Source organism: Pristiophorus japonicus, chromosome 14 (assembly GCF_044704955.1).
Source record: "Pristiophorus japonicus isolate sPriJap1 chromosome 14, sPriJap1.hap1, whole genome shotgun sequence".
Classification (NCBI taxonomy): domain Eukaryota; kingdom Metazoa; phylum Chordata; class Chondrichthyes; family Pristiophoridae; genus Pristiophorus; species Pristiophorus japonicus.
The window spans coordinates 30,298,345-30,313,966 of NC_091990.1; the positions used below are offsets into that span (position 1 = coordinate 30,298,345).

The window sequence follows — 15,622 nt, forward strand, 5'->3', positions numbered from 1 at the left end:
AGCACAAGAGGGATAGACATTTAACTTCATCTGACTCATATTTACAAAATGCACACGTGTTTTCTTGAACCAATGTTGCTGATTCCCATCATTTTGCCGTTTAACTTTCAGACAGGCAGTTGGTCACTGTAGTTTGGTTCAGGCATCAGTCTAAAGAATTTTACCTGCCAATGTCTTGCTGCAGTATATGAAAGGTTACATCATTTGATGCTTCTACATCATCCTGTAATGTGAATTGGAAAAGGGTGGCTTGTTGCTGTCCATAAGTGGTTTAAACTACAGAAAGTTTTCTTAGAGTGCTCACTTTCCTTTTGCGGATAAAGTTGTGGATTTTCTCAAGTAACTTAAACCCAAAACAACTATTGCTTTTAAAATTGATTTTTAATTCGAAATGAAATGTAATGAAACATGAAGCCACATCAAGATTCGCATACCCATCTAAACAAAACAGTAAAAAATCTACTAATGTCAATCATCAATTATAGTTGGATCCTGATAAATGGTTACATTAAAATTTCTATAGAAAACTTGAAGCAAGAAAAAATTATACCTCAAGGCATTTCATTATTTAATCTGAATCCAATTTTAAACTGACAACTTTTAGTGGTCCTGAAAATCTGATTTTAAAAACAGACAATGCTGAAAATGTACAGGTCAATGACATCTGAAAGAAATATGCATGTATGTTTCAGGTGCAAGTCTTTATCAAAGTTGTGGGTATTCTCATGATGAATCACACCCCAATCCGTTAACCTATCTTTCTCAATCAGATGTTCATCATCCTGCTGTACACTTCAGCCATTATCTGTTTATTATCTTTCAATTGATTTAATTTCAAATCATCGTGCATGCTGATGCTATGAGCTACCATTGGAAACCAACTTGAAATATTGAGCACCCTTGGAACTAAAACACACATAACTGAGGGGAAAAAAAGTTAAACTTGGTTCAAGATTACACATTCAATTTAAACTACCAAGAATTACATACCCTCAACTGGAGTAAAGAGGAATTCTGAGTTTAGAGCAGAGGATGCAACAGCCATCTGCCCATCTGTTTGGAATTTAGATTCTGTTTCGGGTTTATCTATAGTTACCCAGTTTATAAAATGCAACTTTTTAGTATTTTGTAGTGCATCATTTTTGTTGAATGGAATAGAAAATCTGTTTTGTGCCACAAAACCTAATCAAAATGCAGTGCTTAACATATCAGGGTGAAAACTCCACCACAGGCTGACCATTTTAAAATGATTGGTCATTAAACAAATAGCAGGAAGTGGCTAAGATGATACTCATTTCAAAATGGCTGCATATGTATGATACCGGAGAACTGCTGGGCAGCCAATCACAATTATTTCCTACGCCCATCGTAGTGACAGAATGTATAATGGCTCTTTATCACAGCAAAATGAGGGTATTAATAGCAATAACTATGGACAGGAAAATGACTCCCAGTAGACCAATGTATCCATAGGAACCATTCATTCTTTTCTCTGGCACTGTGAAGAAAAAGCAGATAACGTAGCTGAACCAAAGTACATAATGTAAAACAAAATATGGTTTCATTATTTGAGATAACTAACACTATAAAGTACTTTTTTTTTTAAGTATAAATTGCAGGTTTGATCTGTTACCAGTTATAAATAAGTATAAATATTGGACTATTTTTTTCCAATTTTTTGTTGAAGTAGGAGTTTCATAGCTTGATCTATTATGATCCAGTGAACTCCATGTGCCCCTCACTATTTGCAGACCACATGCAGAACAAAGGTGGGGTGGGGTGGGGAAAGGAATCAAAGGTTTCAAAAAAGTTTGAAAATTTAGGGGGCAGGGAGAGAAAAACAAGCCAAGGCTGAGATGACAAAATCAAGCAGGTAGACCAGGAGAGGGAAAACAGTGATCGTTGGGTAGATCAAAAGAAAGCAACCACCGAAACAAACTGCTGCAAATACACAACCAGTTAGTCAGAATCTGTGAAGAATAGGTTATGATATTTCTGATGTGTAAGCCTTCATCAGAAGGAAAGACAGATAAATGGGCATTTTGGTGAGGTTGGAAATGGGAGAGAATTGACAAATACCCCAACTGGGGGGAGGGAGTTAAGGTGTTGTGATCCATAAGCTGCTTAATAAGACTTGAATGATTAAAAGATCGGAGTGCATGCGTCTCCTGATGCATGTGCAGAAGCGAGAGTTTGGACAAATCACCGACTCCACCCACCTCCCAGCACAATTTCCACCTAAAGACTTTTTTTCTGTCTAAAGCGGTTAGTCAGCTTGTCAGTTTTCTAGGTTAGCACATTTGCATTATCTAACTACTGACACCAAAATACTTCACCAATAGAATCCTACTCTAGCTAAAGACCGCATGTTTTGGTTGTGAAAAACACCTATTGCTTTTCTGCTATTTAGCCTTTATTGTTAACGCTGACTCTGCATGTCAGTTTGTCTTGGTTAGTAATGTTAGCTGGTAGGTTGATAACCCTCTCCAGAGCTTCAGTATTTTATTGCTGATTGCAGGAGAGGTTATCTTTCGGGCGAGACATTAAACTGAGGCACAGTTTTCAGGTCTCTGGTTTTGGTGGATGTGAAAGATCCCATGGCATTAACTGAATTAGAGTAGGGAGCTCTTGTATCCTAGCCAAAATTTCTCCCTCAACCAATATAGCCAAAATCAGATTAACAAGCCGTTGCTGTTTGTGTAACTAAATGGCTGCTACATTTTCATTGGACCTCAAAAACTTTATCATAAATGAAGAGCATTGACACTTTTCTGAGAGACACAGCGAATTGTCATAATCTGGAATGCACTGCCTGAAAGTGGTGGAAGCAGATTCAACAGTAATATTCAAAAGAGTTGACCAAAGAGTGGACAAATACTTGAAGGGAAAAAACATTTCAGGGCTATGGGGAACGAGCAGGGGAGTGGGACTCATTGGATAGCTCTACCAAAGAGCTGGCACAGACACGATGGCCTCTTTCTGTGCTGTATCATTCTATGAGATACAGAAAAGCATGTTTTTCCATCAATATTGGAGTACTTTAAAGTAACATAGATAATAAATGTGTTTAACAATGTAATTTGTTTTCTTCTAAAATATAAAATATTTGTATAGAAAAAGAGAATTTGAATAATACGTACCCCCTGAGTAATATCCCCATGCATAACTAAATCGGCTGGTTACCCAGATGATACCAAGCAGAGAAGCAGTGATCTGTGAAATATTAAATAAACTGGATTATTTTATTGTTCAGTGTGCGATATGAAAAAATGTTTGGAACCCACAATGAAGGATATCATTAACAAAGAAAATCAGTGGTCCAAATTTTGCGGGGCTGATGATGGCGTACGCCTTCTAAAATTCCCCCGCATGTTCCGGGTTTCCACATGCACTTTGCGTGCATGAAAATCCAGAACTTGCGATCTATCAAGGTTCACATCGACAGATATAGCGCATCGCCTCAAAAATCACTTCGCTGGCGCAGAGTTGGACTATTTGCCCAACTGCCCAGCAAATGCCCACGAAACCCTTACGCCTGGTAAAAGTGTTAAGTTAAACATTTTATAATTTTAAAAAATCATCCACAAACATTTAAAATTAGTTCACACATTTTTTCCTGGATTAAAATGTTTGAAATTATTTTTCAAAAAATTAAATGTTATTGTATATGCTTTATTGAAGGGAGTTTTAATTACATTGGAAAATGGGAACATTTATTTTTATAATTTAATTATTTGGGGATTCATAATATGCTTATGGGGATTCCATTCATAAATGGAATCCCTATAAGCATATGAGAACCTGGCCCGCGTGAACCCAGGGACGCTTCCAAACCACCTACGTCCCTGGGATCTGTGGGCCTTTCCACAGGCGGACACCTGCAGGCCCAGGACCTGAAGCCTGGGAACCTGAAGGTAAGTGTGGATATTTTTAGCAGGTTGGAAACATACTCCAACCCCCAATTCCGGGCCAATGGAAAATACTTGGTTTTGTGTACATGTCTAAAATTATACTTTTTGTTCTGGAGCAGAAAATAGCTGTTAGTATATACTAAAAGTCACTGCACTTCAAAATATGTATGCACTTTGAGATGTTTCTAAGATTAAGATGTTATCCAAATGGTAGATTTTCTTGTTCGAATTTGTATATTTCTCATAAATATAAGAGTCACTAATAAATCCAATAGAAAATTCAGGAGAAGCTTCTTTAACCAAAGAGTGATAAGAATATAACTAAGTATGCCAACCAACCCAATTTTACCTCTACCCTGTCACATAGTTTTCTTTCAGCAGAAGGATGAGGCAGTGCAGATTTGCCCATGGTCTGTGGGAGGGTGTAAGACAGAAAGTGCCTTTTACTCTGTTCTAATGCAAAATGTGTCACTACTGCAGGACCATTCCCCTCTATAAAACTGAGGCAGGCAGAGCGACGTGAACCCCAGGATTAAATGAAGTGCATTTTCAGGAAGCTAAAGTTATGTCAATCATGTGATAATTTGTTGAAGAATCAATATTTTGCATCAGTGCCTGTTGAATTATGTAATCTTTTTAAGTTATTTGCTCTTTGTAGAAACAAGACAGTGTTCGTTATAAACTCATGAACTATACAGTCCTTCAGATAAAAGCTGTAGGAGTTACGTACTGTGGAACTAGTTACCTTACTGGCTGGAGAACAGCATGGAAAAGGACAGCACAGATTATTTTGGGCAGAATAGTTCCCTGAGCTACAATGCCATATCCTCATCCTTACCGGATAGACAACTCCAGCTATCAGTTGGAAAATCAGCCACTGAGGAAATATCTCCAATGTGTTTTGATGTGCTAGTTGGATGCAGTTGAATATTGGCTCTTTATCACTATACATGGCTGGATACTGGAAGGAAATAAAAGGTATCATTACAAAACTTAATGATCAGCCGCACGACCTAATTCCAGAACTCTCATGAATGTTTCAGCTTAAAGTCCATTATTACTGACAGTCGATGGGAAATTAATCCAATAAATTCTACTTCAACTAAACAGATCCCAGCTTTCCATGAATGCTTCAAATTATGTTGCAGAGCTCACTAACTAATGCTGTATTTTAATATATTTTGTAATTTACTGATCAAAGACCAAAGTAAGAATTAAACCAGTATCTTCCAACTAAAACCCTTTCCTCAACCCTAAAAATAATAATTCCTATGAAAATTGCAGTATCTCATGCATAACCTATTGTACATCAATCACTGCCATAAGAGTAGTCAAGTTAGCTCAAATATTAACAGTGTGGCCCTTAATTGCATACCAAGAGACTTAAAAGCACCAACTACTAGTGAAAGAGAAAACTGCTGTGACTGGTCTCTAAAAGACTAATGATGGAAAATTCCTGGAGCAGACTGTCCTTTATAAACATTAGATTAGTCTAGTAAAGGGGAATCCATGTCCTGTACACTGTCAGAAACTTCTAAATGTAGAATAGTAAAAATGGAAAAAAAAATATCCAGGACCATGGAGGAACTCTAAGTCCCTTTCAGTAATAGTATTTATCCTAAAAGTTATCTTCTCTCAATTGTGGTTACATGCAAAAATAATCAAGGACAACTTTACCTTCTGAAGTTACTTAGCTACTAAGAACATGAGAAATAGGAGCAGGAGTAGACCATTCGCCCCTCGAGCCTGCTCTGCCATTTAATAAGATCATGGCTGATCTGATCATGGACTCAGCTCCATTTCCCTGCCCGCTCCCCATAACCCTTTATTCTCTTATCGCTCAAAAATCTGTCTATCTCTGCCTTAAATATATTCAATGACCCAGCCTCTGCAGCTCTCTCGGGCAGATAATCCAAAGATTTGCAACCCTCCGAGAAAAAGTTCCTCCTCGTAGTTTTAAATGGGCGGCCCCTTATTTTGAGACTATGTCCCCTAGTTTTAATTTCCCCTATGAGTGGAAATATCTTCTCTGCATTCACCTTGTCGAGCCCCCTCATTATCATATGTTTCGATAAGATCACCTCTCATTCTTCTGAACTCCAATGATTATAGGCTCAACCTATCTTCATAAGTCAACCCTCTCATCTCCAGAATGAACCTAGTGAACCTTCTCTGAACAGCCTCCAATACAAGTAATATCCTTTCTTAAATACAGAGACCAAAATTGTATGCCGTACTCTAGATGTGGCCTTACCAATACCCTGTACAGTTGTAGCTGGACTTCCTTACTTTTATACTCTATCCCCCTTGCAATAAAGGCCAACATTCCATTTGCCTTCCTGATTACTTGCTGTACCTGCATACTAACATTGTGTTAACAAGGATCCCCAGGTCCCTCTGTACTGCAGCACTGCAATTTTTCTCCATTTAAATTATAATTTACTTTTCTATTTTTTCTGCCAAAGTGGATAACCTCACATTTTCCCACATTATACTCTTAGTTTCAGTTAATGTACGAAGATTTCTTGGTTGGAGATCATCAATTTCCAACTGCAATGTATTTTGATGCTATTCTGATTTCCCGAATTACTTCACACCATTGCTGAATTATTTGCAAGAATTATTCACATTGTATAATGTCTTGCCAATTAGTCTCCTGATGGGCCTTTCACATGGCTTTTCATTATCACCTTGTAATACACAGTGCATTGAAACAAGAATAGCTTTCCCTGCAAAGACAGAGGAAATGTAGTGCCATTACACACTTCAAAATACTTTCATCCTTACTTAAATTCATAATCTCTGACCAAATTAGTTTCCCACATTACAATAGTGACTATGCTTCAAAAGTACTCCATTGGCTGTAAAGCACTTTAAGATGGCCAGTGGTCGTGAAAGGCGCTATATAAATGCAAGTCTTTATTTTCAAATATATTAATTGTAATGTTTCTAGAGAGAAAAGCAAAACCTTCCTCTTTGCGAAGGTATTTATCCTTTAATTCTATTTTCACATTTCTCCTCTTTGGGCTGCCAGGGCTAACTATTCATTAATCAAGAAGGATATAATAATTGTAGTTAGAAAATAGTTTCAGACATTTAATATATAGTCAACCAAGTGGAGTTGACTATTTAATTGGTATTCGCACACCATTGCTCTTGCAACTCAGCTGCAAACTAGGTGGTATATTAGGTGGCAGCCTTGGTTCAGTGGGTAGCAATCTTGCCTTTGAGTCAGAAAGTTGTGGGTTCAAATCCCACTGCAGAGACTTGAGCACATAATCTAGGCTGGCGCTCGAGTGCAGTGCTGAGGGAGTGCTGCACAGTCAGAGGTGCCATCTTTCGGATGAGACAGTAAACCAAAACCCCGTCTGCTCTCCTAGGTGGATGTAAAAAAAAATTCCACGGCACTATTTCGAAGAAAAGCAGGGGTGTTCTCCCGGGTGTGCTGGCCAATATGTATCCCTCAACCAACATCACTAAAAGAGATTATCTGGTCATTATCACATGGCTGTTTGTGGGAGCTTGATGTGTGCAAATTGGCTGCTGCATTTCCGACATTACAACAGTGACTATAACTTCAAAAAGTACTTCATTGGGATGTCTTGCGGTCGTGAAAGGCAATATATAAATGCAAGTCTTTTTACTTTAGCAGCACATTGATACATCAATGGCTCACAATTGTGTTGTTAAAAGTATCTAATCATTTTTTTGGGTGGACTGAACTTGTATCCATTGAGGTGAGGGACATCGATGCTGGGGACTAAATTCTTTTCTACTTTGGCATCCGGTGCCAGTATCAACTAGTCTTACTCCAGTTACGGCATAAACTAGATGCAAAGTAATGTATCTCAGCTACAAATAATGCACTTTAACCCCATTCTCAGAAAAGTACCGGCAACTGTGTGGCATTTTCCAAGCCAGCTATCTTTCTAATCTCTGAGTAACACTACCATTTTGTTTTTTGTGTTGTGTACATTGGCGGCCTCCTGTGCTGTAAGGCTCTATCAGCCCATTGTGCCTGTGCTGGCTCTTTGAAAGAGCTGTCCGATTAGTCCCACGCCCCTGCTCTTTCATCATGGCTCTGCAAATTTTTCCTTTTCAAATATTTGTCCACTTCACTTTTTAAAGTAACTATTGAATCTGCTTCCACCGCCCTTTCAGGTAGTGCATTCCAGATCATAACATCTCACTGCATTTACAAAATTCTCAGCTCCCCTTGGTTCTTTTGCCAATTATCATAAATCTGTGCCCTTTGGTTATGACTCACTTTTGTGTCAGTAAACAGTTTCTTTCTATCTACTCTGTCAAAACCCTTCATAATTTGAATACTTCTATTAAATCTACCCTTAACCTTCTCTGCTCTAAGGAGAACAATCCCAGTTTCTCCAGTCTCTCCACATAACTGAAGTCCCTCATCCCTGGTACCCTTCCAGTAAATCACCTCCACACTCTCTCCAAGGCCATGCCAGACACCCGCTAGGAAGTGAGTTGAAACTGCTAAAACTTATTTCATTTAGGACTCTTAAAGGTAACATGGTTTAGCAAGTTTACTCCAATCAGTCGAGACTGGATTTGAACCATGGTCCAAGGTAAAGCTATATACAAAAAGTGTGTCTGCAGTGATCTGTTATGACTCAATTTTGCGCTTTCTGAATAACCCAGATTGTTTGATAATACTGTCAATAGGTTGGAGATATGACAGCAGACCACCCAATTTCTGAGCTTTCCAGTTACTCCAACACATTTCATTGACAGCACTCTGGTGCAATGAGGTGGAAAATCTGACCGAGGTCCTATTAATCGGAATGGATGGGAGGATTCCAATAAAAATCCAGATAGCATTACAATTCTACATTAAGCCTGAAGTAATTTTATGCACAAATGCCTATGTCAGCTGTGACTCATTGGGTAGCACGCTCGCCTCTGATTAGAAGGTTGTGGGTTCTCATCCCACTCCAGGGACTTGAGCACATAAATTTAGACTGCCATTCCAGTGCAGTTTTTCGAAAGAGATGTTAAACCGAGGCCCCATCTGCCCTCTCAAGTGGACGTAAAAGATCCCCTGGCACTATTTTGAAGAGCAGGGGAGTTATCCCCGGTGTCCTGGCCAATATTTTCCTTCAATCAACATAACAAAAAAACAGATAATCTGGTCATTATCACATTGATGTTTGTGGGAGCTTGCTTATGCGCAAATTGGCTGCTGCGTTTCTCACATTACAAAAGTGACTACACTCCAAAAGTACTTCATTGGCTGTAAAGCGCTTTTAGACGTCCGGTGGTCATAAAGGCGCGATATAAATGTACGTCCTTCTTTCTTCTATTGTGCAGAGAAAACATTTACAGATGATCTAAATTATTTACTTTTCTCTTTCCTGGATGGTCTTTGCTTATTATCCTGTGTACAAAAAGCCACTTTAACTGGATATTTTTACCTACTTGATTCATGTTGCTTCTGAGTAGGTTCCCAGTTGAAACAACTTTTTACACATGCAAATTAAACATTTGTTTAACTCAAACTCCAAAGAGCACACTAACAAGGTTCCCACTAAAGTATTATTGGATTTAATTTATCTACTTATTAAAAATGAAAACAAGGAATATGCATTATGTTTGAATATACAATGTATGCATCTGTTTTATAGGAACAGTTACTTTGTGTTTTAAGTTTAGAGAGTATGTTTTGTTGTTAAATCATATATTTATGTAGATCAGCCTTCAACATTATTTTCTCATCCATAATCTAATATTTAGAATATGGGTGATTAAAGGGATATGTTATGGAGAGGCTTACATTTTATTTTTATTTACATCAGAATGGACAATTCATCAGAAATAAAGTTACAAATGAGTTATAGTCACTCAAGAATGGGCACTCTCAAGAACGTCATTTTTTACTTCCTTTTAATTCGCATAAACTGTTTCCCATGTCCTTTCCCTCAACTTTGTTAAGATTGTTAATTTGAATTGTATTTAAATAATGGCTCCAGGGAGGCTTGTTTGTGCTCTGCTGGGCCATAAACTGCACATATGGCTCTGCTGCTGCACTTGAATGATAGAACTAATGTACAACTATTTTAAAGTTGAAACATTAATACAAGTGCCTCCTGATTAAAGGGGGGCACTAAAACTGACAAACAAATTAAACTTTAGACAGTAAACTTGAATCAAATGAAAATTTGTTTTTCGTGGGTGATGATGCACTCTAGTCCCTCTGGCGCCTACCTCTCGCGGAAGGCCGCGAACGTACCAGTGGACACCGCGTGCTCCATCTCCAGGGACACCCTGGCTTGGATGTAACTGCGGAAGAGAGGCAGGCAGTCGGGCTGAACGACCCCCTCGACCGCCCGCTGCCTGGGCCGGTTGATGGCCACCTTGGCCATGCCCAGGAGCAGTCCTACGAGGAGGCCTTCCTGAACTAATGTACATGATTGCACGTGGGTAGCAGGTGCAGTTTAAGCAGGATGGATGAAATGGCAGCAGAGGAAAGAAAGCCACAAACATTGCTGAATTTCAGAGTCAGGAGAAAACAGCTGATGGCAAAGAAGCTGTAGAATGCACTTACAATTGGCCAGATGTATGGATATGTAAAGTATCTTTGTTGGATATATTTACAACACGAATATAGAATGTGAGGCCTACAGTGCTGTATTTAAAACTCAAGGAGCATTATTGTCAAGTAACTGGTGAAAAAGATTGCATAATACACAAGTGTAGAACCAGATGCTAAATTAAGATCGATGTCAAAACAAAAAATGTAATTAACCCACAAAATAGCAGTCAAAATTCTGGAGCAAAGTTTTTAAAAAAAACAGGAAAAACCTGTCTACAGAATACTTGCATCCGCAGTGGATTGCATCAAGATTTCTTCCCACCTGACCAGAAATGGTCAGCCATATTTGGACTGCATTAGTTGGGGTTAATTGAAATAAAAATACTAAATCTGTCTCTGACATTCGGCTGATTACTGATAATTGCCGAGTCAGTTAGCTGCCCTGCTCTCAACCATTGAATAATGACGGCAGCGAAGAGTGACGTCATCAAAGTCCAGGTCGGTGATTGGAACGTGGGCAGATACACCAGGAGCGGCGAGGTCGGGGTGAAGGAGTGGCGAGAGACTGTAGAAGGACGTGATTGGAGCCCAGGGGAGCTGTGAATTTGGGACCAGGGGCAGCACAGGCCAGCCGACACTGCGACATGTGTGTACATAGAAACATAGAAAATAGGTGCAGGAGCAGGCCATTCGAGCCTGCACCACTATTCAATGAGTTCATGGCTGAACATGCAACTTCAGTACCCCATTCCTGCTTTCTCGCCATACCCCTTGATCCCCCTAGTAGTAAGGACTACATCTAACTCCTTTTTGAATATATTTAGTGAATTGGTGTTAACAACTTTTTGTGGTAGAGAATTCCACAGGTTCACCACTCTCTGGGTGAAGAAGTTTCTCCTCATCTCGGTCCTAAATGGCTTACCCCTTATCCTTAGACTGTGACCCTTGGTTCTGGACTTCCCCAACATTGGGAACATTCTTCCTGCATCTAACCTGTCTAAACCCGTCAGAATTTTAAACGTTTCTATAAGATCCCCGCTCATTCTTCTGAACTCCAGTGAATACAAGCCCAGTTGATCCAGTCTTTCTTGATATGTCAGTCCCGCCATCCCGGGAATCAGTCTGGTGAACCTTTGCTGCACTCCCTCAATAGCGAGAACATCCTTCCTCAAGTTAGGAGACCAAAACTGTACACAATACTCCAGGTGTGGCCTCACCAAGGCCCTGTACAACTGTAGCAACACCTCCCTGCCCCTGTACTCAAATCCCCTCGCTATGAAGGCCAACATGCCATTTGCTTTCTTAACCGCCTGCTGTACCTGCATGCCAACCTTCAATGACTGATGTACCATGACACCCAGGTCTCGTTGCACCTCCCCTTTTCCTAATCTGTCACCATTCAGATAATAGTGTGTCTCTCTGTTTTTACCACCAAAGTAGATAACCTCACATTTATCCACATTATACTTCATCTGCCATGCATTTGCCCACTCACCTAACCTGTCCAAGTCACTCTGCAGCCTCATAGCATCCTCCTCGCAGCTCACACTGCCACCTAACTTAGTGTCATCCGCAAATTTGGAGATACTACATTTAATCCCCTCGTCTAAATCATTAATGTACAATGTAAACAGCTGGGGCCCCAGCACAGAACCTTGCGGTACCCCACTAGTCACTGCCTGCCATTCTGAAAAGTACCCATTTACTCCTACTCTTTGCTTCTTGTCTGACAACCAGTTCTCAATCCACGTCAGCACACTACCCCCAATCCCATGTGCTTTAACTTTGCACATTAATCTCTTGTGTGGGACCTTGTCGAAAGTGTACACTAGGTCCATGCAGCAGAGCTGGTCTCCAGTCGTCTTGGTTAATCCTTGCTACTGGACCAAGACCTAGTTCTGTCAAGCCTGTGTGGTGGCTGGTGTGCAACAGTCACCACACATTAAAAAAAATCCACGCACAGGCATCTTGCACCCTTCAACATGTAGTTCAGGTCCTTCATTGAAAAACCTGTGAACTCGTCCTTTTTTGGCGTGGAAGCAAGTCATCCTCATTTCGAGGGACCGCCTATGATGATGAATGACCCAGTCAAAAGTGCAGGTGGTAATCAGTGAGCGGTTTCCTTCATCACAAAACTATTTTCCCTGTTCTTAATGATAGTGAGCTAACAGGATTGCAACCCTCTCCCCCAAACATCTTTAATCAGCAGGGATTCTGCTCCAATGAAATGGCACTAATCTTTTTAAGAATTATTCTGAAATTATCAGCCACATAAGTACTGTGCAGAGAAAATAAGTTGGGCCAAAAGTTAATTTTTTTTGTTAATGAAGTAACCTGTTGTGGCTGCAACAGGATCACCCTTTGTGCCCTGCCTCAGGAAACGCAGTGGTGGGGCCCTGACACAGAACAGGCCTTTGGCTCTGCTCGTCAAGTCTCTCAAACTCAGTGGGACCGTGAGAAAATCCATTTAGATGTCAACCTTGTGAAACAGCAGTGGGCATTTAATAACAGCGGCTGAAAGGGTTAAAAAGAAAAAAAAAGCCTCAGCAGAGAATGAAGTAAAAACAAATAAATAAGACCATTTCACCTCGGGGACGGTGAAGGAATGTGGAAAATGTCAGTCGCTGACCGTCAGGCCCTCAACAATGTGCGGCTCAAGCACTGACCGCTGGAGGCCTGTGCCGATGCGGGGCGGGGGCGTCTGCTGTCTTACCTTGACGTTGTATTTCTTCCTGGCAATGCCCACCTTGACTCCCAGGTAAGCCAGCATGACCCAGCTGTAGATAAAGACCAGGATCACGTAGCCGAATTGAGGGGGGATGAGCTGGGTCGGGTGGGGGATCACATTCTGCGGGGGGACGTACTGCATCGGGCTGACACTGACCGGCCTGAAAAAGGGGGACTTGCGCCAACAACAGGGGCAGAGGGTACCAGCACTGTCCAAACCCACACAGCAAGTCCTCGGAGCAGGGCAGCGCCCCCTCTCTCTGCCACTGGTGCTGCAACTCAAAATCCCACACGTGTGTGTGTGTGTGCACCTCATTATTCTCCTCTTCTCTCTCCCTGTCCAGGTGAAAATTGTTGGGTGTCTCTCCCCTTCAGCTTTTTTTTTTCCTTTTGCTTTTTTTTAAAAAAAATTGAAATTAAAAAGACTTGCATTTATATAGCGCCTTTCACGACCAACGGGCATGCCAAAGTGCTTTTGAGATACTTTTATTTGAAATGCAGTCACTGTTGTAATCATAGAAATTTACAGCATGGAAGGCGGCCGTTTCAGCCCATCCTGTCCGTGCCGGCCGTGTAGAAAACGCGGCAGCCAATTTGCGCACAAGCAAGCTCCCGCACCAAACAGCATTGCGGCGATGACCAGATGATCCGTTTGTGATGTTGGTCGAGGGATAAATATTGGTCCAGGACACCAGGGGCAACTCCCCCACACTTCTTCAAAATAGTGCCATGGGATCTTTTACATCCACTTGAGAGGGCAAGCAGGGCCTCGGCTTAATGCCGCATCTGAAAGACGGCACCTCCGACAGTGCAGCAGGCCCTCAGCACTGCACTGGAGTGTCAGCCTAGATTTTTTTTTTTGTTCAAGTCTCTGTCTCACTAAGACACAGCTGACACATTTTTAAATTTTATAGTCTTTTATTTAAATTACATTTCCATGATTGTTCATTGCAAGGGTTTGGTAATAAATCAAGTCTTCCAACAAGAATTTACATACAAAACTCTCAGATAGGAACGTACCAGCTGCTTCATCTAGCCTGTCCAATAAGTTGTGATCACAATAGAATTACATATATAGAATATACAGAAACAGGCTATTCGGCCTAACTGGTCCATGCCAGTCTTTATGCTCTGCCGCAGGGCCAGCCTTGGGGAAAATGGCACCCTGGGAGAACTTTTACTTTTGCGCCCATTCTTTGTGTTTAAGTATGTAGTCGTATTTGCGAAAGTTTGAGAAATAAAGCTGTAATCTCAAAAGTCTTTTATGATTTACTAAAAGAAACGAGAGGAAATGACACAAAATTAAATTCAATTTTATTCAAATAATAAATAATACAAGTCGTAAAAATAACATTATACCTAAGTAACAAATAAACTAAACATTAAATTAAACACTAAACTAATAAATAACAATAACAAATAAACTTTGTTTTCCAAGATTCAGAAGGTGACTCTGTGTGTCTTTACTCCCCCAAACTCTGACATTGCTTGTGACAGGTCTATCTTTTGATCCACACCATTCTCGATAGACAGGATGGCCAGCGAAGATAGCTTGTCATCTCCCATGGTCGATCGCAAATATGTTTTTATGAGCTTCAACTTCGAGAAGCTCCATTTGCTACTCGCTGCCAATATGGGCATAGTTAATAGGATCCTGAGTGCTATCCATGTGTATGGAAAGATGTCATGAAGTTCATTGTTGTAAATAAATTGTAGAACGTCTTGAGGAGCACTACAGTCTGTTGGAAGCAGACAATTAACACGCTCTTGACCAAGGTGGCCCCCTGACCATGGTGCCCTGGATGGTCGCCCACCCATAAGGCTGGCCCTGTTTGCACGAGCCTCCTCCCACCCCTCTATATATAACCCTATTAGTCAGGACTTGGCCCGTACTGACTTGTGAATAATTTACCCGCTTAACTTTACCTTTGGCAGATGTTTAATTTTTCTGCAGATTCATTGTCTAATTAAACAGGCCCAACCTTTATATTATTTTTTTTTTAAATTGCTTCTGTTAAAGGAAAGAGAATCATAGGTGCTTGGTCCCAGTGGCAGAGTTAGTGGGAGTCTGACTGGGATGGGAGCTCTGGTCTTTGGGTCCTGGCTGAACTTTAGGCACTGATTCTGGGGACTGACTTTCACTTTAGGATTGCTGATACTGTGCTGCTAATGAGTGTAGGGGTCAGTTTCTGGGATCCCAGAGGGCAAGGAGGGAGAGTAATCAAGTTGGCAAGAGAGGTCAGGAGAGAGAGAGAGAGAATGAAAAGGTGCACAATCCCCTCACATGCTGGGGTTGGGATACAATCCCCTCTTACCCTGGGATCAGGGTTATATTCCCTCTCGGGTAAAGGGGGCGAGTTATGGAGTGAAAGTGTCAGTTACTGAGAGAGTGCATAAGCTCGAGTGTGTGCAAGTGAATACGAGAGTGAGG

At 40.8% G+C, this 15,622-nt stretch overlaps 1 protein-coding gene across 1 annotated transcript; it reads right to left on the reverse strand.

Moving 5' to 3' along the window:
• Window positions 1-362: 362 nt before the first annotated feature.
• On the reverse strand, window positions 363-13,418 carry mgst3b (microsomal glutathione S-transferase 3b). The gene is made up of 4 exons (XM_070898459.1): window positions 13,178-13,418; window positions 4,750-4,872; window positions 3,141-3,213; window positions 363-1,498 (listed from the first exon to the last, which is right to left on the reverse strand). The coding sequence occupies exons 1-4, from the start codon at window positions 13,331-13,333 to the stop codon at window positions 1,398-1,400; spliced, it is 453 nt and encodes a 150-aa protein (XP_070754560.1). The 5' UTR covers window positions 13,334-13,418; the 3' UTR covers window positions 363-1,397.
• Between the last annotated feature and the right edge of the window lie 2,204 nt (window positions 13,419-15,622).

Excerpts from the sequence above, each read along its gene's own strand:
- mgst3b (XM_070898459.1), bottom strand. The coding sequence starts at position 13,333 with ATGCAGTACGTCCCCCCGCAGAATGTGATCCCCCACCCGACCCAGCTC. Across the intron at positions 4,873-13,177 it reads GGAAGAAATACAACGTCAAG|TATCCAGCCATGTATAGTGA; the intron begins GTAAGACAGCAG and ends ATTTCCTTCCAG. Across the intron at positions 3,214-4,749 it reads TAGCTGGAGTTGTCTATCCG|ATCACTGCTTCTCTGCTTGG; the intron begins GTAAGGATGAGG and ends AATATTTCACAG.